At 47.2% G+C, this 23,722-nt stretch overlaps 1 protein-coding gene across 1 annotated transcript in view; it reads left to right on the top strand.

The window, feature by feature from the left end:
- RAD18 (RAD18 E3 ubiquitin protein ligase) overlaps positions 1-23,722 on the top strand; it is a 431,063-nt gene that overhangs the window by 293,744 nt on the left and 113,597 nt on the right. Inside the window, exon 9 of the mRNA XM_086948442.1 lies at positions 17,423-17,483. Within this exon, the coding sequence (XP_086804568.1) occupies positions 17,423-17,483 (61 nt within the window). The remainder of the gene's footprint in view (positions 1-17,422; positions 17,484-23,722) is intronic.

The following is a 23,722-nucleotide window of genomic DNA, read 5'->3' as shown; positions in this document are numbered from 1 at the left end:
ACATATCTATATCTGGGCTTGTTTTTCTGTGATTGGTGCGATCTTGGAAACATAAAACTTTAGCATTTCAGCTGCTTGAAGGGTCCTCTCCTGTTGTACAATATATTCCTATTCATTTATTTCTGTCTTCTGTAAAATATTAGCCTTTGGATTGGCAACCATTTCAATACAAGAAAGACCACTGCAGAAAGGATAGAACATGAGAACCATTTCAAAAGGGGAATCCACTTAAAAAACCATCATAGCTTATGCCAGAAACATTTACACAATAGCATAAATGGATGTGCACGCAGAGTGCTGATCTCTTCATGGTTTTTCTTATACTTTTCGAAAAATCATTAAAAAATGGGCACCGGCTACACACTTGAGGCCATCATGCAAGGGTTTCAAGGACGGAAATCTGCTGGACTGGTGGGGGAGAAGCGCATGTTGAAGTTTACATTAATAATAACAAACTTGAGTCTAAACTACATCGCAAAGCTACTGCCGGCAGCTCCACGTCTCCAGTTTTAATCCCAAACATTTTAAAGACAGCATCCCCTAAGGGGAGATGCTGAGACTAGGTATGATTTGCAGCCTCGATAGGGATTTAGTCGATTCCCAAATTGAGGCCAGAAGAAGATTTATGGAGCGAGGATACTCAGCCAATACTATTGATGGGGCGATAAGCAAGACCAATCAAAAGACTAGGGAATCCAGCCTCTTTGGAGTCAAATCTAGCATTAAATGGGAACAAGACCTCCGAGCAATCAATTCTAGTGATGAGACCAATATTAGACTAATCACCACCTACAGCAAAGAAGAAAAACAAATCAGATCTATTATAAGCAAACAATGGGCAATAGTGTTAACTGATCCAACCATAGGGCTGATACTCCCCGAAAAAAAAACAGATCTATTATAAACAAACAATGGGCAATAGTGTTAACTGATCCAACCATAGGCCTGATACTCCCCGAAAAAAAACGGACACAACTTTTCGTCGAGCATTCTCGATGAACAATGCACTGGTCAAAAGCAGCCCTCAAACAGCTCTAACTACCAATTGGCTTTCATCTAGAAAGGGTTTTTTCAAATGCAGCTCCTGCAGGGCATGCCGTTTAAGGATCAATACTTTACAATGCCACACGCCTTACAGTGCTGGACTAGTAAAGGTGCAAGGCCTTTTCATTGTTTAAATCTTTTTATTAATATTTGTAGCACAATTGCAGGAAATAAACCAGACAACGTACAGTATGTATGTGGCAGCGTTAGTCAATAGAACATGTACAAATACGCCATCAATCAATGTATGACTTTTGGGGTACGTGGTAGTCCATTGCGAGAGTCCAAGAACCACGCCCCCGGATAGAAGGGGGTATCTAGGCCCAAAGACCGCACCTCCAGAGTATATGAACAGAGCTAGAACATGGTGCCTTATGCGTCAACTGTATGTATGTATGTATGTGTGTTCTTATATAGCGCTCGACTTACCTTAGGGCATCTCGGCGCTTGCATTGGGAACCCGTCCTGGCTTTTCCCTGTGAGATAACCCATACTGGGCATCCCCAAGGTGAAAGCCAGGCATCCCGCCGTGGGGGGGGGGGGGGGCCGTTGTGGAGATTAAGCAAGCTTATTGCCCAGAGCTGCATAGTGTGAACTCGTGCTTAGAGTGGGCACCGAAGCGAGAATTATCGAGTCCGTGGACAATTGGGCTCAGGACCCTGCCGCGTCGGGAATCAAACCCTGGTCCCGGGTCTGACCTCTGCTTCAGGGAATGCCTCCTCTAACCAGTGAGCCACACTTCTCCACTGTGGACATAGGGTACAACCTACTGAGGACAACATAAGATAACAAGGGGTGGGGAGAGTCGCCTGTGACCTGTTTCTGCGCCTAGTAGAACCCGGGGGTGGGGTGGGGGGGGTTGGGTTGGGAGAAGAGGACTAGAGTTTGCCAAATCCAGTGACGGGAACAGGGTTCCAGACGTTTGGAAATCCGTGCTCTTCAGTCTATGCAGGGGCCAGAGATGAGCCTTGAGTGCCAGTCTCCATCAACTCGCACGAACCCCATGTGGCAGTGACCATCTCCTGGAGTTTCAGTACATTTACATTTTCATGTGCAGAACTGATTTCATGTCTACGTTCTGGAATACACATGCAAGTTTTGGTATGTGAGAAGTACCAAGTTGCAAGTGCATGTTAGAATTTTACAACATTGAGGGCAATTGTCAACTCAGATCCCTCCTACCCAGTGGCGCGCCTTTGCAAGCAATTCCATATTAATAATCTTAACTGTTTGAAGTACTTTGTTATAGACGTGATTCCCGTTTTGAGGAGAGGTGGCAATCGTGAAGTCCTGCTGCATCAACTACAGACCCGCTACATTTTAGAACTAGATTCTAATTTACCTAATGGCCTAAGAAGATCTTCATAACTTTCTATAAATACTCAATATTTACATGAGGATGCCAACATATATATTTAGTATCAGACTACTGGATTTCCTAAGATAACCATACAGAAAAAATATTACAAAAATTATTGTTGTACATAAGATAAGCTGCTCGATAAGTTTCCCAATAATGCACCTTTGTAATATGCACCTTTAGCATAGAGCACGTGATTTAGTTGACCCCAATGGTTCAAGCACATGACCAACAGCATTGGGATTCCTCTGTGTAGATTTACTATGTTTATTGTTGTAACGGGGGAATACTTTTTGAAGGTGGGGCAAATATTTGTGGCAAAAATGCACTCCACAGTACTGTTTTTTTTTTTTTTTTTTAAACCTTTATTCGCAACAAGTAGTGGAAGACAAGCATGAGATCATCAATGACGTACATACTAAGCATACAAAGATTCAGGTGTAGTGTAGTGCAGCGGTATACATAAAGTGTCCAGGTGTCACAACCAGAAGGGGGCGGCACAGAGGGCAGAAATGAAGTCATGGCAACAGCATTGGCTTGTGACGTACCACATCATTACAGAGCATATAAACATATCAATAATACGAATAACAAGCAAATAGCTTCCCAAAGAGGAGAGTAGCGGCAGGGCCGCGAGTAAATATTTCAGTGCAGTAGTCTCTGAGGTAAGGCAGTATAAGCAGCACCACAAGAAAGAGGGCCGTAAAGCCCCGCTCCCCTGCCGATGAACATAGTATACTCCCTTTATCGAAACAAGCAGAAGTGCAAATAGAGGGACTCTTACATCGTGTAGACTGGACATATGGCAGAGAAGCGTGTCATTCCCACAAATGCAGCCCCATTAACCCACCCCAACCCGATCAGCACTGTCCGAGTCAGAATCCTGCACAGCCCTGGTAAGGAGGTACACCTGCAATGGGCTCCAAAAGTCTCTGGGCCTGCAGCGCACAGGCATCATCTCTGCGTAAACATTATGCTGGTCCTGACAATAAACGACATCTTTCAACCAGTCCTCGAACTGCGGTATCCTGCCCCTTCCCCAGCAACAGGCCACACGCCTCTTTGCCAGCAGCAAAGCTACATCCACAAATCTACGATACAACGCTGGCACCGCCTTGGTACAACCCAACAACAGGACCATAGGGTCAAGGGGCACTCCATTGTCGGTCATAATCTGGAGAGCATCATGGACTAGTCCCCAGTACTTCGAGACCACCCCACACTCCCACGCCAAATGAAGAAAATTGGCACCTGGCATATGACATCGAGCACACCTGTCATCCTCCGCTAACCGGAACCTGAGCTTCCTAGCCGGGGTGTAGTAAAAACGCTGTATGAACTTGTAGTGTATGATCTTTAGGCGGCAGCTAGAGGAGATGTTGGAGGTCACACCACAACAATACTTCCATTGGTCATCAGAAATGGAAATGCCAAGCTCAGCATCCCACTGGGCCCGCGCTCGGCCAGGCGAGACAGCACGTTGTTTCCTGATGGCACTATACAATCTAGACACCAAGTGACGCCCATCAGAAAGTAGCAGCACATGAAGCGGCAGGGTCACACCCGGCTCCATAGGGAATTCAGGTAACAGCGATCTCAGGCCCTGCCGCAGCCGGACATAATAAAACATTTCAAGCGGGGAGTACGCCCCATCCCCGAAGAACTGTTCCAGGGTGCGGAAGACGCCCTCACGAAACAGGTCGCCCCATGTACGTACCGCAAGACGACTGCACAGGCGTTGGAACCCAGTTTCCTTCAAAAGAGACAGATCAGGGTGATATATCAAAGGCAACGCAGGCGAGTAGAGAAACGCAATATCCAGCACCTTTGCGATACGCTTCCATGCATCAACAGTGCAGGTAACCGTCGTTCGGTGAGTGTCAATGTCCCCAACATTACCCAGGACCATGCCCTCCAATGGGAGAGGATGGGCAACCCACTGTTCAGCGGCCACCTGAGGCATAAACGGCGTGGGGCGCATCCAATGGTAGGCGTAGTGCGCTTGAGCGCTGATGTAATACAATTCAAACTCAGGGACATCGAAGCCCCCGTCGACATACGGCAGCGTCAGTGTAGCCCACGCCACTCGTGACTGTTTGCCCCCCCAGAACAGCCGCAGCAACTCTGAGCGGAGACGTGTGAAAAAATAAGCCCCAGGATAATACGGAATGTTTTGAAACAAATATAAGAAACGAGGCAACACCACCATTTTAATGAGACGCTCTACCCGCCATAGACAATGGTAAAGACATCCACCTCGTGACGCTATCTGCCAACTTAGTTATGGCCACACCGTAATTAAGCCGTAGCGTCTCCTCCCTGTGCAACGACACAACAATACCCAGATATCGCAGTTCCGAGTCACACCACTCCAGGGGGTAGTCAAGTGGGAAACGATGAACCGCTGCAGTGAGTGGAAAGAATTGGGATTTTTGCCAATTGATATGAACCCCAGATATACCGCCAAAGACAACAAACTCGCGTAGCAACGCATTAAGATTCGACTGCGGGTCCTTCACATAAAGGGTAACATCATCAGCATACAGGGATATGCCAATCTGTCGCTGAAGACAATTAAACGCGCTCTGTTGATGCAATTGCCGAATTCTACATGCAAGAGGCTCTATAGCAGAGGTCTTCAAACTTTTTGATGTCGAGACCCCCTTCTCAAAAGTTTATAGGTGTAAGGACCCCCTCCTGATGAAAAATTCTAGCACTCGCTCTGTACCTTTAAATACATCGATGCACATTGAGTCTGGGTGATGAGCAGGGTCGCACAGTGTGCTCAATTTGGCAAATGAGGATTAGAAGTAGAATCCTGAAGTCTTGATGCCCTTGTCTGCAAATAGATACCTACATGAATATCTCGCTAAAACCAACAAAGGCAAACGTCACCCAAAAAAAGGCCTTGCCGGATCAGCTGTGCAAAAAGTGCTTCAACTACTTTTTCATAGCCACGCACTCCTTTATTTAGCACCTGCTGTGCTTTCCTGGGGCAAATGTCAATTTGTGTGTGCAATCCTGTCCTGTTTGTAAGTGCTTCCAATACTAGTAGATAGAACAATCGTGGTGCAGGTAGATCAAAATGTGTCCAGGAACACACAGCTCTTTTGTAAATGGAGGAGCTAGGATTACATGCAGGCCAAGTTGCACAGAAGGCACCATTACTACAAGACAGCTACTTCCCCATATGATTCCGAACTTCTTTACAGGAAAAATGCAAAGCAAATACCGTCAGCTGCAATTGATGATTGCCACTAGAATAAAACAATGCGTATTACAGAAAAAGGAAACTCACTACCTGTAAAAATCCACTCTGGAAGGTAAAATTACCACTGACTGTAAGCACATTTCCATTGCCAATATCCACCATCGAAAAAGATATGCCAGAAAATGAAGGAATGTACCACTCAAACTAAGAACAGTTGTGAAGCAGTTTTCTAACAGGTAAAATCGACTAAAAGCTTCCAAAATAAGAAATGTAAGTTGCACAGACGAATAAACACTCATCTAATGTGTTCAATTCAATTTTCACCTCCAAGAGAACGGCCCCCTCCAACCCCCAATCCCCGCTCGCATCTTCCTTCGTGGACACAGTACATTAACAGGCGTGCTGGGCTCAATTAAGCTGGTACTTGACCCCCCACAGCAAGACCCATCCTCCTTCATCAGCTGGTGAGGAGTGTGCACAATAAATTTGCTTCTCAGAGCAGCGCCCAGTGAGAGGCTCTGTCTGGGACAACCGCCTCGAGCTGATGCCATTCAACAATCCTTGCGTGCAGACAGTAAGGCTGGGCAATGCGCGACCCCCTTCCCATGACTCCACGGCCCCCCTGGGGGTCGCGCCCCACAGATTGAAGACCGCTGCTCTATAGCAATGGCGAACAATAGGGGAGAGAGTGGACACCCCTGCCTGGTCCCTCTCGTGATCGGGAAAGGAGGGGACAACACACCATTCACAACCACCCTGGCCATAGGGTCAGTGTAGAGTAATTTAACCCAGGAGATAAATATTCTGGGAAAGCCCATCCTGCACAGAACGTCTATCAAATAACCCCATTCCACGAGTCAAACGCTTTTGTCGCGTCAAGAAAAACAGCAGCCACCGGGAGCTCAGGGGAGATGGTCGGAATCAAGGAGAATAAAGTACGGAGATTATGGGACGTCGCCCGTCCAGGCACAAACCCCGACTGGTCAGGCAGCACTATTACGGGCATAAGTTCGGAGAGGCGCATCGCCAACACCTTGGCCAGAATTTTAACATCGCAGTTGAGCAATGAAAGAGGTCTATAGGAACCCACGTCAAGGGGATCCTTTCCGGGTTTGAGTAAAGAGGTGATAGCAACTTCTCTCATAGACCCTGGCAGGCGCCCCACCTCAAGGGATTCCTCAAATACCTCCCGTAACACCGGAGCCATAATATCAACGTAACATTTATAAAATTCGGCAGGGAGACCATCAAGGCCCGTAGCCTTGCCATTATTAAGAGACATGATGGCATTCCTGATCTCATCGACCTCCAGGGGCCTACCCAGAAAAGCCCTATGATCATCAGAGAGCCAGCAAAGCGACAACTCATCCAAAAAACCCCCATACCTCACATCTCCTGAGTGCTGGGAAGTGTATAAGTGTGTGTAGTGTTGCAGAAACGTGTCCTGGATAGCCGTAGTGTTCGTACAGCGCGTGCCATCAGCCAAGACCAGTTCCAGGACATCCGAGCTATGCCTCTGGTGCCTCGTAAGAGCAGCCAGTACCTTCCCCGGTCTCTCACCCTCACAATACCGTCTAGCCATCCAGTATTTTCCCCGATGCTTCGCTTCCCTGGCCGCTTCTTCCTCGTATTCCGAAAGTTTACCTCTAAACTGGTGCATGAGATCAGGGTCAGAGCCAGCAAGCAGTTCACGCTCCAGGCGTCGCAGATCGGCTTCTAAGTCAGCAAGTGTGCGAACAATAGTCCTGAGTACCCCACAACTCTTGGAGATTGTGACCCCCCGGATCGTAACTTTGAATGCCTCCCATATCACCTCCACACTGTCCACAGACCCCCTATTCCTTGGAAAGAAAGCCTCTATTTCCTCGCCTAGCTCTGCCTTAAAGATGGGGTCCAGAAGGGCCGATGGGAAGAGCCTCCAGGGCGGGCGCGGTCGGTGCAATCCGGGCACCGATACTACAACCCGAACCGGACAGTGGTCAGAGTACGTCCTGGGGAGGTGTGTCACCCCATGCAACCCAGCCACCAGTCCTCTGGAAAGAAAGACATAATCCAGCCTCGCCCAGGTACGGGCCTGAGTCGTGAAATGCGTGCTCTCCTTAACAGTGGGGTGTACATAACGCCAGCTGTCTACCAGCCCCGCCTCTTCCACAATACCCCGCATGACATCCCTAGCCTGTATGTTGTACTGAAGGCTCCCCTCCGATCTATCCTCAAGAGCCCCCATTGCCAGATTAAAATCCCCTCCCCACACAATATGGGAAGCATCCACAGCAAGTACATGACCCCACAGTGCAAGAAAAAAAGCAGGAGTATCAACATTCGGTGCATAACAATTCACAAAAAGCACAGTGATTAGCCCAATCCTCCCCCACAACAGTACATATCTCCCGTTAGAGTCCAAGTGTGATCCCAACTCCTGGAAGGCAAGTGATTTGTTAATCAATATGGCAACCCCCCTTGCATAAGAGGAGTACGATGAGAACTTCCTCACAGTGGCCCACCTCCCTCCAAACGCATGTGCCGGAGACCGGCGCAGATGTGTTTCCTGAAGAAGCGCCACTTGTATGGCATGTCGGTCCAGATACTGCAGCACATTCCGACATTTCCTGGCATCATTGAGCCCCCGTACATTCCAAGAAAGAATCGATATCCTATCCAACACTTCGACCGACATTACTCAGAAGGAACACGTGCCAAGGAACCCCGCAACCCCACAACAGGCACACCACACGAGCCAGAGCAGTAGGCCGTAGCCGCCACACATTCACTCCACCTAGCTACACGAAAATCACAACCATCCACGCCGTCTTCCAAACCCAAAACCAACCCCCCCCACCCAGAACCAAACAGAGCACAACCGTGCAACAGGCACACAGCGCCGCATGAGAACATTCCGACCGCAGCACAGCCAGCAAGGGAATGCAAAAGTACCAAAGTGTCCCTACCTCCCACCACCCACCTGACCAACCCCAACCAGTCAGGACCCTCTTCCACCCCCCCTCCCCACACCCCAGGCAACCAACCATTCATCCAGAAAAACAGTCGCACAACAAGGTAAAGTGTAAACATAGAAGGGGAATTCCCGTGGGGGGTGCCCACCAGAGGTGCACTTCACCACCCTCTCACACTCTGCCGCCCTTCCAGCCGATTAGGCAAAGATACGAGGAAGGCACAGTGCTGGGGTGGGTGCCCGGAGCAAGAATAGAGAAAAACCCCAACCATCGCCGTCCCAATAGACACAACATTCAGCCTCTCGGAGAGGTCCGGAGGTCCACCCATCCGCCCACAATAGCACACATCTGTGGAAAGACAGCCGTCAGCGGCAGGTGTAGCAGTATCAATGTGAAATGTTCAATACAGTCATCATGCCAACAAAAAACCTGATCAGGAGTCCTCCTCCTCTCCCGCCGATTGGCGATCATTCTGTCCCAGTCCATCCTGGCGGTCAGCAGCACGCCGCTCCCTCTTCAGCTGCCTCACAAAGTCTTCCGCCTGCTGCGGATTGGTGAAAAAAGTCTGCTTCGCCTGATGAGTGATCCTTAGCTTTGCAGGGTAGAGCAGGGCGTAGTCCACCTGGAGGTCCCTAAGCTTCTTCTTAACCGCCAAAAATTTACGCCGTTGGTCCTGCACCATCGGAGTGAAGTCTGGGTATATGGTGAAGTTGACCCCCTCAAAGGAGAGGGAGCGGGAAGTGCGAGCCGCCCGAAGAGCTGCATCACGATCCCGATAGTTCAGGAGGCGAGCAATGATAGGGCGCGGGGGTGCACCGGTGGCCGGACGCGGCCCGAGCGAACGGTGTGCCCGTTCCACAATAAATTGGGTAGAAAATGCTTCCGCTCCAACTGCCCCAACCAAGAGCCTCTCCACATAAGTCTCCATCTTTCCAACATTCGTCGTCTCCGGCACACCCACTACGCGAATGTTGTTGCGCCGACTTCTCGCCTCCAACTCCTCATTCTTGGCGGCTATCACACGTAGGATATTGTCCATCCTCGCCAGTTGAGTGGTATGAGTGGCCGCAGTGTCATCGTGATCCGATATGCGCTGTTCCGCCGTAGTCAGGCGTTCCTCATGGACATCAAGTTTTTGCACCACTGCGTCCATGCGCGATGATAGTTTGTCCACTTTGTCCACAATGGTAGCGAACCCTTGACGCATCTCTAGCATCAGTTGCTGAAAATCCGGGGCAGCGGGCTGCGGATTGGCATCAGCAGTGGGTGGGGGGGGGAAGCGGGAGCTCCCAGCCTCCTGTGCCAAGCGGGCGCCTCTCCTAGAGGCCGCAGAATCAAAGGAGAGTTTAGGCTGCTTATTGTCCGGCTTGCCCATGGTCACGCACACACAGTCAGTCCCGGTCACCAAGGTAAGTGCAGGCGCGGGGGTCCCTGGGTACAAGTCCCCCGTACACCAGTCAATGGGGCAGGTAGCAGAACACGACCAGGAGTGGAGCGCAGCAGCAGAGCGGAGACGCAGTTTCACCAGCAGATTCCAATGGTCACACCACAGTGCTGCGTCCAGGAAGGCAGGGGGCAAACACAGTAATATCAAGCAAGGGGGGGTGGAGAGGAGACAGCCGTGGTCTGCCACAGCATAGCAGAGTCAAGGGAAGGTAGCGCTGCCCACCGGGTGCAATGATTCGGTAGAAGAAGAGATGTCTCACCGTAGCTGGGTTATGCCACCCAGGCCTCTATCAACAATATAGGCAGCAGAAGGCAAGGGCGTGAAGAAGAGCAGGCCAGCAGCACAGCTCAGGGGCCCGTCCCCAGCTCCAAATAGTATAGTGCCAATATCGCCGAAATGCAGCCAATTTCAGGTAGTGCAGCCCCTCCGGTCACCGGTCAAGCACCCAGGGGCGGCAGCCAGGTCACTGTGGCAAGGGAGGCAGACAGCAGGCAGCAATGTTCCAGATGGTGGGCACAGCTCCCAAAAGCACAACCCACAGCCCCACCACAGCTCCAGCCGTCACTTCGCCAGGGGCCAGGTAGGGGACGTCAGCGGTAGGCCACCCACGGCCAGAAATGACCCCCACGAGGCTTCAGCACACACAACAATTGCAGCCGCCACTCACCAGCGGCCTCCGCAGCTTGACACGGTGCGCCAGTAGCGCCGCAGGGCAGCAGGCAGAGTCCGCTCTCGGGGCTCCAGGTCTGTCGGTCCCACAGAAAAGCCCAGGGCAGGATTGGAGTATCTACGGTCCACCACGGGGACCAGGGGCACGAGCAGGTAGAGGAACAACCCCCGCCTCACCTGGGACACTCCGCAGCCGCAGTCTGCATAGCCGACAGGTCCGCCGGCGGTAGAAGGGTGCCGCAGGGTAAGGCGGCAGCCGGGCAGGTCAGCGTGTTCCCCAAATGTCTGGCAGGGATCCCGAGCAGCCTGCTCAACAATCCGGTGGCCGTCGCAGTCCGCCGCCAGTAGCCGGGACCCCCCGGTCAGAGGGGCTCACCCGGCAGCTCCGCAGCAGCCTGCACAGGAGGGCCTAGACGCCTCGTGGTACGCCGCGGCCTCCAGCAACATAGCAAGCCGACCAACAGATCCGGGCACTCCCAGGCCACGGCACGAACGGAACTTCAGCCACATGTATCTCCGGGCAGGAGCGGCGGAGTGTAGCAAGACTTTATCCAATGATGAAGCAATGCTTCCCGCTTCAGATCATGTGGACGCTGGCATCACAGACGGTGGTTAAAGGAGGATAAAAGGAGGATAAAAGCTCCAGGCAGCAAGAGCCTCACGTATGTGCGGCCATATTGCTGGTGCGCCCTCTAGCGCCCCCACTCCACAGTACTGTTGCATAGATTGATATTGTAATTGCATGTAAGATATCACTTTTAGCTGAGTTTTTATTTAACCCGGGATTGACCTAAGAATAACAATTAAGCTCCCTATGAGCTCAATTCTGTTACTTCGATATATTAAGTGTGGATATATTTTTTGAGTGTATTTATAAAGTCAATCCAATGGTATTTGAAGATATATCAATACAATTAACCGCCGTATCCCAACCTTTGAACACATACTTGGTTAATACTGAAGCCAAAAACAACAATTTTTTCCATAACATGCACTTTACATATTATTCTTTACCAATATGGTTTTTAAATACTATATTTGTCTATCTAAATGCATAGTACAATATATTGAGATATTATTTAAATCAAGTTGTACATTTAATTGTATATTTATTAACTGTGCACTCCTTAGTATTCACCGATTAAATCGTTTTTACCTGCTTTCTTCTACAAGAAAAGAAGTGACTGAAGAAGCATTAGTCTGTTGTTGGTTACCATTGTCAAGATGCCGTAATCACGTGGTAAATATAAAAGAAACTGTTTGATTATGCATCGCGTATGTGAGCAAGGCCATTGTCTTTGTCCGAAACGCGTCATGGACATAAGTGAACAAATCAAATAAACTTTGCACTGAGGAATACTGGAGTCCGTGCCCGGTTTTGAATTATATATGGGATTTGCTAGTGCAGCTGTGGAAGGATATCGTATTATTTGCTAATCAAAACACAGTGAGACACAAAGATGATAATTTAGAGGCAAGCCATCAAATTGGAACCTTATAGAGGCAAAAAAGCCATTGAATTATGAGCAAGGGACAGACCCAAATCGCATCATAACTGTATTGATTACAATAAGTCTTCCAACAGTCTGCTAAAGCCGTCTACCGTGAGACCTGATAAAACCTATCCATCTTGACCACCATTAACTACCCTTGTTCTTTCAGCCACCTGCCCTCTTCAAGACATTTTGAATGCTTGAGGTCCTCTGAAAGAGAACAGAAACATTTTAAAATGTGCAGAGATCAAGGTTGAACAGCCATATTTCAGATTCGGATAGGTGGGCAGGTGTGCTGCTATAGGGCTATCTTGTGCCTGGTACCCCCACCAGGACTGCACACATTCAGTTACCTTAAAGATGGCGAGAAGAAGTTATGCTGGCTAGATTGTTTAATACCCTCAAACCCCTTGTTCCAACTTCTGCATGATCAGTTCACACTCCATTATCACTATTACCTCTTCATCTATAACAAGTGTGGCTCTTTGGAATAATTCATCTGTGATGTGTGCAGCCTGCATGTCAAATCCAAAGTAAATAAAATGAGAGCAGTTAACTTAGTTTTTGTGGTAACTCTTTTCCAGCACTGGGCCCTTTATGGATTCTACTTGTTGCTTGTAAGTCCCTGACATCAGATGGGTGAAATTTATTAAAGAGACAAATATTTTTGCATAAGCCATACATCAAGGTCGTCTTCTCCGCTCAGTACAGATAGTTTCTACTCAGACTCCTGTTCTGAAAGCATTGCACTCAACCCCTCTGATATGGATCACTCATTCCTGATTCCTGCCGTCCTTTCCAAATAACACATACTGCGAAGCAGACCACCATGGGCTCGAACCTCATGAGTCTTCACTGTCAGACTGATGTCTTATTAACTCAAATCATGGCCCTCTGATGCCATTTAAATGTCGTGGCTCACTGCTGTCATGTCATGGCTCATTTACATTGTAAGTCACTGGAGTCATGTTGACATCATAGCCTATTGATATCATGTTAAAGGTCTGGTATATCAACGATACGGCGGATTCACATCATGGGCCACTGATGTCCTGGGCCATCAATGCCATGTTTCTAATACAGTGTATTGACATGATTCACTATTCATGTTGGTGCAATGGGGTAATCAATAAAGTGTTGGTGTATTGGTGTGACAACGTCATAGGTCAAATCCATGAATTTGTAGATCATCAGCAGACTTAAGAGAGATGTCCTGGTTTCTCCATATCACTGATCACCAACATCAAAATACATTAAAGTAGAGAACATGGACGTAAAGGACCACTAACATCACAGTCTGCTTTGTGATGCACAGGTGCCATGATTTACTGAAGCGATGCTCAATGTTATCATGTTTCACCAGTACAATGGTTGATTGAGTCCGAAGTGTGTTGGGGTTCATCGTAACCCTTTATTGTCCCATTTCCTCTGTCACACTTTCTTGCTTCACATGTGCTTGTTGCTGAAGTTGGCATCCCATATACCAACATCATGATTACAGAACACCAACAATTAAAGGAGTCTTCACAGAGGAAGACACCAGAGAAAATTGATCAGTTTTGGAAAAGTGCATCACTTCAAAGCAATATTCATAGTGAAAAAGTACATCAATGCTCAGAACTGCAAAGAGAAAAGAGTCCTTAGAATTCTGTGATTGAAAAGAGGGTGTTGTTGTCATGAATATTCGCTCCAACAGATTCGATGTCTGACACTTATCAACAGGCACCAAACTGGGTCACAAAATCTTTTCAGCCCTGTCACTTTACTGGGGCCAGGACACCTCCTAATGATGTCAGTTGTGGAGTTGGAGAGACCCGAAGTCATGAGTCCTTTTTTTCTTTTTCAATTTTTTTATTGAGTTGAATAACATCCTTACATAATAAATGCTATGGAAAACCAATACTTACTAGTGTATGCGCAGACACAGCCACCCGTACTGTACTCAATCTGAACAATACAATCTCTAGTGTATGCTAGATCTTGCATAAGATTCACAGCTGATGAGTCGGCATACTCAAGGATATGGGTGCCTATATCTGTCAAGCCTAACAAGCTAAATTTCATAAACTAACCAGTCCCAAACTCTCTCCCAGAAGTCTTGAGTGCTATATACATTGTCATTTCAAGATAAGCCAAACACTAGACTAAAGAACATGTGAGTAGTAAATCTCATTGACCATTTGGAAACTGTTTATTCAAGCCACGCTCCTTACCCTCTGCACCACTCTACATGGAGGATTTTGCCGAAAGCGGGAGTGCTGCTCATGCATCCCAAATCCAGAGCAGTTTCAGCCTCATCTTGAGCCTATTGCTTTTTCAAACAAAACTCTTGACTCTTTGAGATTACTTTGTGCCAATTGGATACTTCTGTGATTGTGTATTGCAGGACCTTTTAAGATTGACCTGTGTGATATATTTATTAATTCTTGGCGTTGGTGGGATGGTGATTGTAGGAATGTCTGTAAATTGTCTAGCCACTGGCAATCGCTTGGGGTAGCATTCCAATCCATCGTGTTTTTGCCCACTCTGCCATCTCCGATTAGACCCAGCCAAATTCTTGGCTCAGCTCCAAATTGCAAGCATTCCTCCCATCACATGTTGTGTGGTTGGTTTATTGATTAATGCCTGTACATGCCTGATGCAGAAGACAGCTCGTGCCATTACATACCTAAGTTGAACTGCTTGATTGTTGCTAATTAGCATCCCATATCCGCCTGCAATGGCATTGAGAGTATAACTAGACTGGAGACTTTGCGCACCTCTTTGCTGCTGTATGGTTCACTGTTGCGTCCACAATCTGAGAAAGATGACAACCTTCCAGAAACCAGGCCTGGCTGCTTGAGGCAGCTGTGCACCGAGTACCCATCCAAAGGACTATTGCAATGCACAGTAGTGCTGCCTGTGTTGGCCATCTCCTACCTCCCAGTGAATGGTGATGGCAGATCGTAGGTCTATCTGCCTTTCCATGTTGTGACTTGGTACAGCTCTAAGGCTGGAATCTGAAAATTGTTCTTGACCGACAGGTGATCTTAGTTCCCTCCTTAAGTCTTCTAAATCCTATGCCTAATTACCAGTTTGATGCCCTGCTAGTTCATTTTGCCCTCCGTCCTAAGTTTCGCTTATTTTCTTATATTTCTTATATTACAGTTTAATCCTCACTATGTTTATGAAGCAATAGGAAAAGCAGATAACTGGAATCTTGAGAAATCTAGATACTTGCTTTTACTGTCAGTTTTGTGTTGGTCCTCCAGCTGTCCTGCCCTGTGCCTGTGCTGCGCAGCGACCCTCATTTTAGAGATCGGCCCTATTTTTCATCACCTGACTCAGAGCAAGACAGAAGGGCGGAAAATGGCCAAGGAACGAGGAGGAAGCTTTAGACAGAAGGCAGGGATGAAAAAGAGCCTGCTCGAGTTCAATTAAAATGCAGTACGTGTAGGGTATTGTATTTTAATGCATTATAATTGCATTTATGTAGTGCTTACTTCCCATGACTAAGCATTAAAGCACTTTACGCCAGGTTGTGTAACAAAGACGGATGAGTTGTAATGAAGAGTAGGCAGCCTTGGTATTCGGCAACCCGGGCATTTGGCAGAAGAACCTCTTGGGCCCTGCACCTATATTTTTACACATTAAGCACTATTGATGTCATCCTTGGGTGCTCTGCTTCCGTGACGTCAAGGAGGTAACTCTGTGGAGCAAAGTCAGTGATATCTGCACGTGTGCCTGGTGATACTGGCTAGCTCCCACAGAATAGCCTCAGCTTCAAGGGCTTCCTGCTGCTTGTTATAGGCTGTAACATCTGGAGCGAGTTGATGCCTAACATCAGCATAAGTTAGAATCTGCCTGAGTAACTTCACACCACCCTCGGTCAGACCTTGGCACCCCCCAGTGTTGCCCAAACCCACCCTTGCTAACTAAAGGCCCTGTGCCCTGCTGCTGACAGAGAAATGATCATGCTTACTTCTTGTTTCAACCATCCTTCTGCTCGGGCCATCGTGCTTGTTTGCTGCTTCTGGCGTGCTTTGTTAATGTGTTGGTGCACAGGTATCGCATGCAGGGTTTCAACACTCCATCAGAGCTATATAAATGCAAACCTTTTCCCCTTTTCTATCCCTCCACTACCCTTCTCAATCCAAATAACTGACTAACATATCCACCACTCAATTTACTTTCATTTTTCACTCTACTAATTCACCACTAGTCCTTTATGGGTTCTGGAGTAGCGTGCAGCAGAAAAAGCACTTTGACAACTTTTCACGGGTAATAAGCACTATATAAATGCAATTACAATACAATGCATTATGTATTGTCAGAACTGTGCCTGTCTCATAGGCTGAAGAGCAGGTCTACTTTCTGCCCTCTTGGTCCATAGTGCTCCTCTGAGACGAAACACACTCGACCCCCCACGAACCCATCACCACGCTGGCGATCCCTGGACAGGAGGGTGCAGCTGTTGACTTCTCATCTGTGTGATGTGCTCTCAAAGAATTGTGATAATGTCCCACTAAACCCTGACCTTATGTAGAATTATAGATGGGAAACAGTGAATTAAGGGGATGCTTTTCACCAACAAGTTCTGAGTGGCATCAACTAAACAAGAGCAAAGCTCGAGATGTCTGTGATGTCACTCAGAGCCCGAGATGAAAAACATCTCCGTAATTCACTTTTTACCCATGTATAATGTTATATATGACCCCCTAAATAATCTGTGATTGAGTTCAACTACTGTGCAGGGGCAGAGGAGAAATGAGGAGCAACACATACCATGGCCTCTCCTCCATGACTTAAATGTGAAAAATAAATACATTACCTGCCAACCTTAACTAGCCCCACCACCTTCCCTGCCTCCCTCCCCCTCCTGCAGCCCTGCTTCCTGCTTTCAATCAAAGCAGCCCTGCGCTGCCAGGCTCTCAGAGAGCCCTGTCCGCCTGTCCTGGAAGGCCTTCATGACATGGCAATGGTGGGTCACAAGTTTTATCAGCTGTTGCTATAACATAACAGTGACTTATGTGATTCGGAAACTGATGCATAACAAAGTGCATTTATACTCTTGGCTCAGTTATTCCAGGGCTCATTGATCAGAATCCAGGACCTGTCCCCTTCTATCCTTTCTGAAAGGGATGCTCCCCCAATGCTTTAACTCTGAGCAAAATGCATCCTGATTCACCTCTTTCTCATAATTTATGCATGGGAACAGCACTTTCAAATTATTTCATGTGACTTTACTTCCTTGTGTTTTTTCAGAGCATGACGTTCACCAAAGACCAGTCAGAGCAAGAGATTGAGGGAATTCACAGCGGTTACCGTAAGTGACGCCATCACTGGCGGGCTGCCTGGTTTTTACTGCACGCCATTTGTTATTCTCGATAGTTATTAATGTATGTCTTCTGAATGCCATGGCAGAACTCCATGTTTTCTGAGGCTGCTTCATTCCTTCTCTGTGTGTGATTAACTGACTCACATTAAGAAAATCTTATAGAAAATCCACGTAGGAGCGCTGCGTTCCACAATACCTAATTAGTTTGAAAGTTGTTTTGTATAATAATACATTGTTTTTCTATGTAGCACCTCATTCCTCACTACACGTGTTATCTTATTTATCCAACTGGCTGTGTTTGGTCCCCCTTAGTTTAAGCAAGGTATGGATGTTTCGGTTCCTCTAGGAGCTTACAATTGTGTTTTTTTGGTGGATGGACACATTCATTTTTGGGCATGGGAAGATTAAGTGATTTGCCTAGAATCACAGGATGTTGAGTGCCCCTGCCAAGACTCTAACCCAGTTCCCCAGCTTTGAAATTGACCTCTGTAGCCATTAGGCCACAACCTCAACTGATTGGCCATCTTGGATTCCAACAATTCTAAATTCACATTACTGGTAAATAAGGTGGAGATTGGGAGGGACAAGGGGATAGGGTAGGAAGGTGAGAAAGGAATAACACATCATTTAGTAAAATGTTTATATCATTAGTGGCGCCTTAGTTTTTAGGTGCTCATTTGAGTTTGTGAGACTTTCACCTTCTTTAGCATTATTGGCAGCACCTACTTACCCGCCTCTGCAGTTACCAGCAGCAAGTCAGGGGTCGGGTAATTTATAGCCCTTACTGTCCTGCAGGTAAGATAAATAAGGCTAGTTGTACCATGTCAGAACAAACATTGGCAAAGCCAAAGGATATTGCCCTTTTGACCTGTTGGGTTTGCCAGTGCTTGTTGTGGGGTGCCGAGGGTTGGGTGTGGGAAGGCACACGAGGGAGATAGTGTCGGGGTTGTTTATTTATTTATTTTATAGCACTTCTAGGGCGCGCAGCTACCCACAAAGGGTTTCCTGGCGCCAGGACTAGCAAAGCACAAGACACAACTAGAGAGAGAACAAACCAAAGGCAATTATTTGTCGAACAACCAGGCTTTTACGCTTTTCCTAAATCTCATATAATTTTCTTCCTTGCGTATATGAATGGGCAATGTGTTCCAAAGAGTTGGACCCAAAAATGAAAAGGATCTCCCGCCCATTCTAGCCCGTTTGTACCTTGGCACTGCGAAGTTCGCTGATGTACATGAACGGAGACTGCGATTGGGGAGGTAAGGCTTGGCAAGGTCTTGTAGATACTTGGGGGCAGTACCAGCTTTGATTTTAAACAGATAGCTCAGGGTTTTAAAGCGAATCCGGTTTTCAACCCTGAGCCAATGCAGGTCCCTGAGATGTTTGGTGATCCTGGCGGATCTGGGGATTCTGCAAAGCAGTCTGGCAGCAGCGTTTTGCACGAGTTGCAAGCGTCTTATTACTGCTTTGTTTGAGCCCAGGTACAGGATGTTACCGTAGTCAAGCCGAGATGTCACTAAGGCATTGACTACGGTCTTCTGGGTGGTAGGTGGTAACATCCAGACAATTTTGCGTAGCCATCTGAGAATGGTAAAGCATATGCCTGCCACTTTGTTGGCTTGCTGTGTCATAGATAAACTGTCATCTATGATGACCCCAAGGTTTCTGACCTGAGAAGCTGGTGGCGGGAGCTTACCTAACGACGTCGGCCAATGGGGATCGCTCCAAAGATCTTTACTATTCCCTAGGAGGAGGATCTCTGTTTTCTCCCCATTCAATTTAAGTTGGTTAGCCGACATCCAACTAAATATTTCGTGAAGGCCTATTTTGAGTGCAGATGGAGCAGACGGGTCAGATTTAGAGAGTGAAAACAGAATTTGAGAATCGTCTGCATAGGTCATTAAGACGAGACCGAAATTTTCTGCAAGGTTGGCCAGTGGTCGTAGGTACAAGTTAAAAAATAGCGGACTCAGGATAGATCCCTGTGGTACACCATGGGGAGAGTAGAATACATCAGAACATGCCTCAGAAGAGGTGATCTGGAAGGTGCGGAGGGATAAGTATGATCTAATCCACTCTAATGCCCTGCCCTCGACACCACTCTCTTCCAGCCTGACAAGCATTCTGGAGTGAGAAATGGTGTCAAAGGCCGCACTTAGGTCCAACAAGACCAATGCCACCGTTTGGCCATCATCCCTAAGCTCCCTGATCTTTTCTGTAACTCCGAGCAGGGCAGTCTCGGTGGAGTAACCACTCCTGAAACCGGACTGGGACGGATGAAGTAGGTCATTATTTTCCACATAAGTTGAAAGAGCCTTATGAATGTGCCTCTCCAAAATTTTGGAAAAAGCAGGCAATAACGATATTGGTCGATAATTGGCCAATATCTTAGGGTCGGCGGCCGGCTTTTTGAGCAGAGGACTGACCATAGCATGTTTCCATAAGGCAGGAACTGTGGCCTGTTCTATGGAGGCGTTAAGTATCTCTGCTATGGAAGTCATGGCAGAGTCCTCCAGTTGACCAATGATGCTGATAGGAATGGGGTCACGTGGGGAACCCGATTTGATAGATTTTAATAGTTCCTTCAGTTGATCCAAATTAATGGGAGGCCAAGCTTCAAGGTGACAACTTCCTCTAGGGACTTGGGGGGTGTTGTCTTGCTTGTGTGTGATAATACTGTTTCCGTTAATGTCAGAGACAATATTCTCAATCTTTTCAGTGAAAAAAGATGCCAGATCCTGGCACTGCTGAGTATTGAGAGGGATAACCTCCGCTCTTGAATTCTCTCCAGCCAACTCTTTTACAGTGTTAAAGAGAGTCTGGGATTTGTTTATGGCCGTGTTAATGGTAGTAGTAACATAGCATGCTTTGGCTTTCATGCATGCCGAGTGGTGGCTATTTCTGGCCTTGCGATAAACCTTTTTTTGATGCAGTTCATAGTTCTTACGCCACTGCCTCTCCAAGGTCTTACATGTAGATTTTTCTTTCTTGAGGGCCTCTGTGTACCAGGGGGCGGGGGGGCGATGCACTTTCCCTTTGCAGCGGGATAGGGGCAGGCAGGCATTCACTGCGCCATTTAGCCATATCTGTGTGGCCTCTGATATACTTTCCATATCTCCATCTATACATGGGTGGTCTTTCCTCAATGCATTGTTGAGATCCTCTATGTTTAGAGTTTTCCAATTTCTCCTAAAAGTTTCAGAGGGGGTCGTGGAAGGGCGTTTGGTAGGTTTAAGTGAAATAGAGAAAAGTGTGAGGAAATGGTCTGACCAGCAAATAGGGGTGGTGTTCAGCCATAAAAGTTCTCTCATGTTCGATATGATAGGGTCTAACAAATGTCCTGCTTTGTGGGTGGGACCCTTATTGCGTAAAGTCATATCTAAGACCATAAAGTCTTCAATTAGATTTTTACAGATCTTGTTATTGTCGTCCTCTCAATGAAGATTCAGATCACCAAGTACTGTAAAATTTTGGGCGTTCAAATGGTGAGGTAGAATGAAATTTACCAAATTGTCTGACCATGAGGGGTTATTTACTGGCGGTCGATAGATAAGTAAGCCAGAGAAAGTAAAGTTAGGACTGAGGGTAATTTGAAAAGATGCCGCTTCGCAGTTAGGAATGTCTGCAGATTCAAAGTTGCACACAAGATCTCTACTGTGAATAATAGCAATACCTCCTCCTGTTTGGCCAACACGGTCCCTCCTTACAATAGCGTAACTCGGGGGGAGGGCAGTTGCAACATCTGGACCTGCACTATCATGTAGCCATGTCTCCGTTAAAAATATCGCACTGGGCTTTTCTTCCATTAAGAGATGGAAAATATCTAATTTTTGTTGTGGTAATGAACGACAATTTACCAAGTAAAATGTAAAGTTACTAGGACTTTCTTCCTGCCAGTGGGGTTTGTGAGAGGTACCGTGGGGAGTATCAGCATAGGGCTGATGATTTGTCAAGGAGAGGGTACACTCAGGGCATGTTTGTATTCCAGCTTATAGCGGGTTCAGTGTTATGCATTTATCATGGCTGTTGGAGCGTAACGCCCTAAGTTGCTCACATGTTATCATACCTGAGATAGGGTGGGGCAGAGATCTGTGCCCTATGTCTCGGCCTGGCCCGGACGGGCACAGACGGGCTGACTCTGGCTGGACTCTGGCGTAGACGAGGCGCGTCCGCTAAACGCGTCCGCTAGCGCGGAGTAGGACTGTTTCCTTTTATCTCGGAGACTAGCGCGCTCTCACCGCTCTGTCCCGCCCTAAGATGGCCGCCACTAAAGACCCTGGTGCTCGGTGCCTTGCCCTAAATCGGCAGGTATCGAGCGAGCGAGTGTGTGCTGGAAGTGATTGCGGGTCAACGACAAGTATGCTGTCTGCAATTTCGTGATTTTTAAAAAACACAAGTTCAAGGTATTAAAACAATGCAATTTTAAAATTATTTCGGTTCGAGTAAATACAGCTTAGAAATATCCTCTAGCGTTGTGCTAGGCAGTAGAGTACACGCTGCCTGTGTGCTCGCTAAACTCCAGGAGGTGGGAAGCACACAAGGAAGAGAGTAACACAAAGCACGGGGTGGAGAGATTTGCAGGGAGAGAAGCACAAGAGGGAGAGAGCGAGGCAGAGAGGGAGTTACAGGAGGGAAAGCGCACAAGGGAGTGAGTAACTAAGAGTGCCAAGAGTTTGCTGGTGCGGGATATACATGAGAGAGAGCAGCAAGGAGCAGAAAAAGTATGCAAGGAGAGAGGAACACTAAGCGCAGGGGTGGGGTGGTTTTCGGGTAAAGAAGCACACAATGTGGAGAGCAACGTGGAGTGGAGGCGTTTAAAGGGTGAGTACGACACAGAGGGCAGAGGTCTTTTGCGAAGTAGAAGCACATGAGAGGGAGAACAACACAGAGCGTGGGCTTAACCACAAAGAGAAAAGGAGTGCCCTAAAGGTGAGCAGTGGAAGGATACAGGCCAGCCAAGCAAAAGTATGGTAAGAGGCTATGCTCCAAGTGAGGGACAAATATAATATGGGTAAGATGTGACAAGGAAAGCCATTGGATAAGAAGTGTTCAAATAAGAGTTGAAGTAGAGCCAACCAATGGTAAGCAATGGGCGGGCTGTAAGCCTCCTGTAAACGCTTGATAAGCCAGCAATAATTATTTCGCAGCCAGAGAGCTTGTGATCTCTGGTAAGCGAGACCTAAAAAAGGTCCCTGGGTGTGCGGGTGATGGAAACTGCTCTACCTTTGTGTTAGATCCACCCCCTGCTATGCTGGGGGAGATGGGGTGTAGATCACATCAGCCACAGAAAATATAAACAAATACGCAAAATGTTATGCTTATTTTTTTTCCTACTGCTCTGTGGCATTCTAGCTCGCTTCCCTTCTCGGCGAAGCATAGGGTGTAACCTACACAATGGTAGAGCAAAATCTGTACCCTGCTACAGGAGTGAGGACAACTTTCCTGTGCATCTGTGGGTGCCGATTTACCTGTTCCCTACATCGATGGGATCAAAGCGGGTTGAGTTGGACCCACCAAGATCTTTTTGCTGTAGTGTATCCCTTCCCTAAGCTTTGTGTTGTGAGGTGGGCAAAGGCGGAATATTTAATCTGAAAAATTGTGAATTGTAATAGCGATGTGCCTGCATGAATCTACCAGAAACTCGTTGTGCAGGACATTTGGAAAACAATAAAAATTAACAATACAATTAGTGTCTGAAGCCGTCAAGCATAAAACATCATATTAATGGAAAATGCATGTTATATGGGTGGAAAACCTGCCATACAGCACAGCTGTCTGGTTGTGAAAGACTTGTTATTGACCTGGAAGGCAACCCCGCCCACTGCTTTCCATTGGATTTTTGTTTTGTCACTTTTATTTTCTTGCTTTCTGGTTTTATTTGTTTTTGCCGTTCATCTCCCGTTTGCCTTTCCCGTAGAGCATAGAGTGTTTACCACGTCCCTGACTGGCTCCTTTTATCCTCCCACAATTGTTTGTTTATTGGGAACTTTTTTCTTTTTCTAAAAGCACTCCATGCATTTCCCTCGTCGCCCTTGTTTTCTTCTCTATGTCCCACCCTGTTTTCCTTTTACACTTTGAAGCCTCACAATCTTCCTTCATGTTCATGTGAACCTTTAGCCACCACTGTGTGTATTAACATTTTATCAGTAGCTACATTACTCTTATGCTTCTGAACTTTACTTTCTCCATTTGTTGAATTATTTTCTTTGACTTTAAAACTCCTTCCT

The sequence above is a fragment of the Lissotriton vulgaris genome, unplaced genomic scaffold (genome assembly GCF_964263255.1).
Source record: "Lissotriton vulgaris unplaced genomic scaffold, aLisVul1.2 SCAFFOLD_1581, whole genome shotgun sequence".
Lineage (NCBI taxonomy): Eukaryota > Metazoa > Chordata > Amphibia > Caudata > Salamandridae > Lissotriton > Lissotriton vulgaris.
The sequence above is the reverse complement of the archived record's forward strand: the minus strand, read 5'-3'. Positions and strand labels throughout refer to the sequence as shown.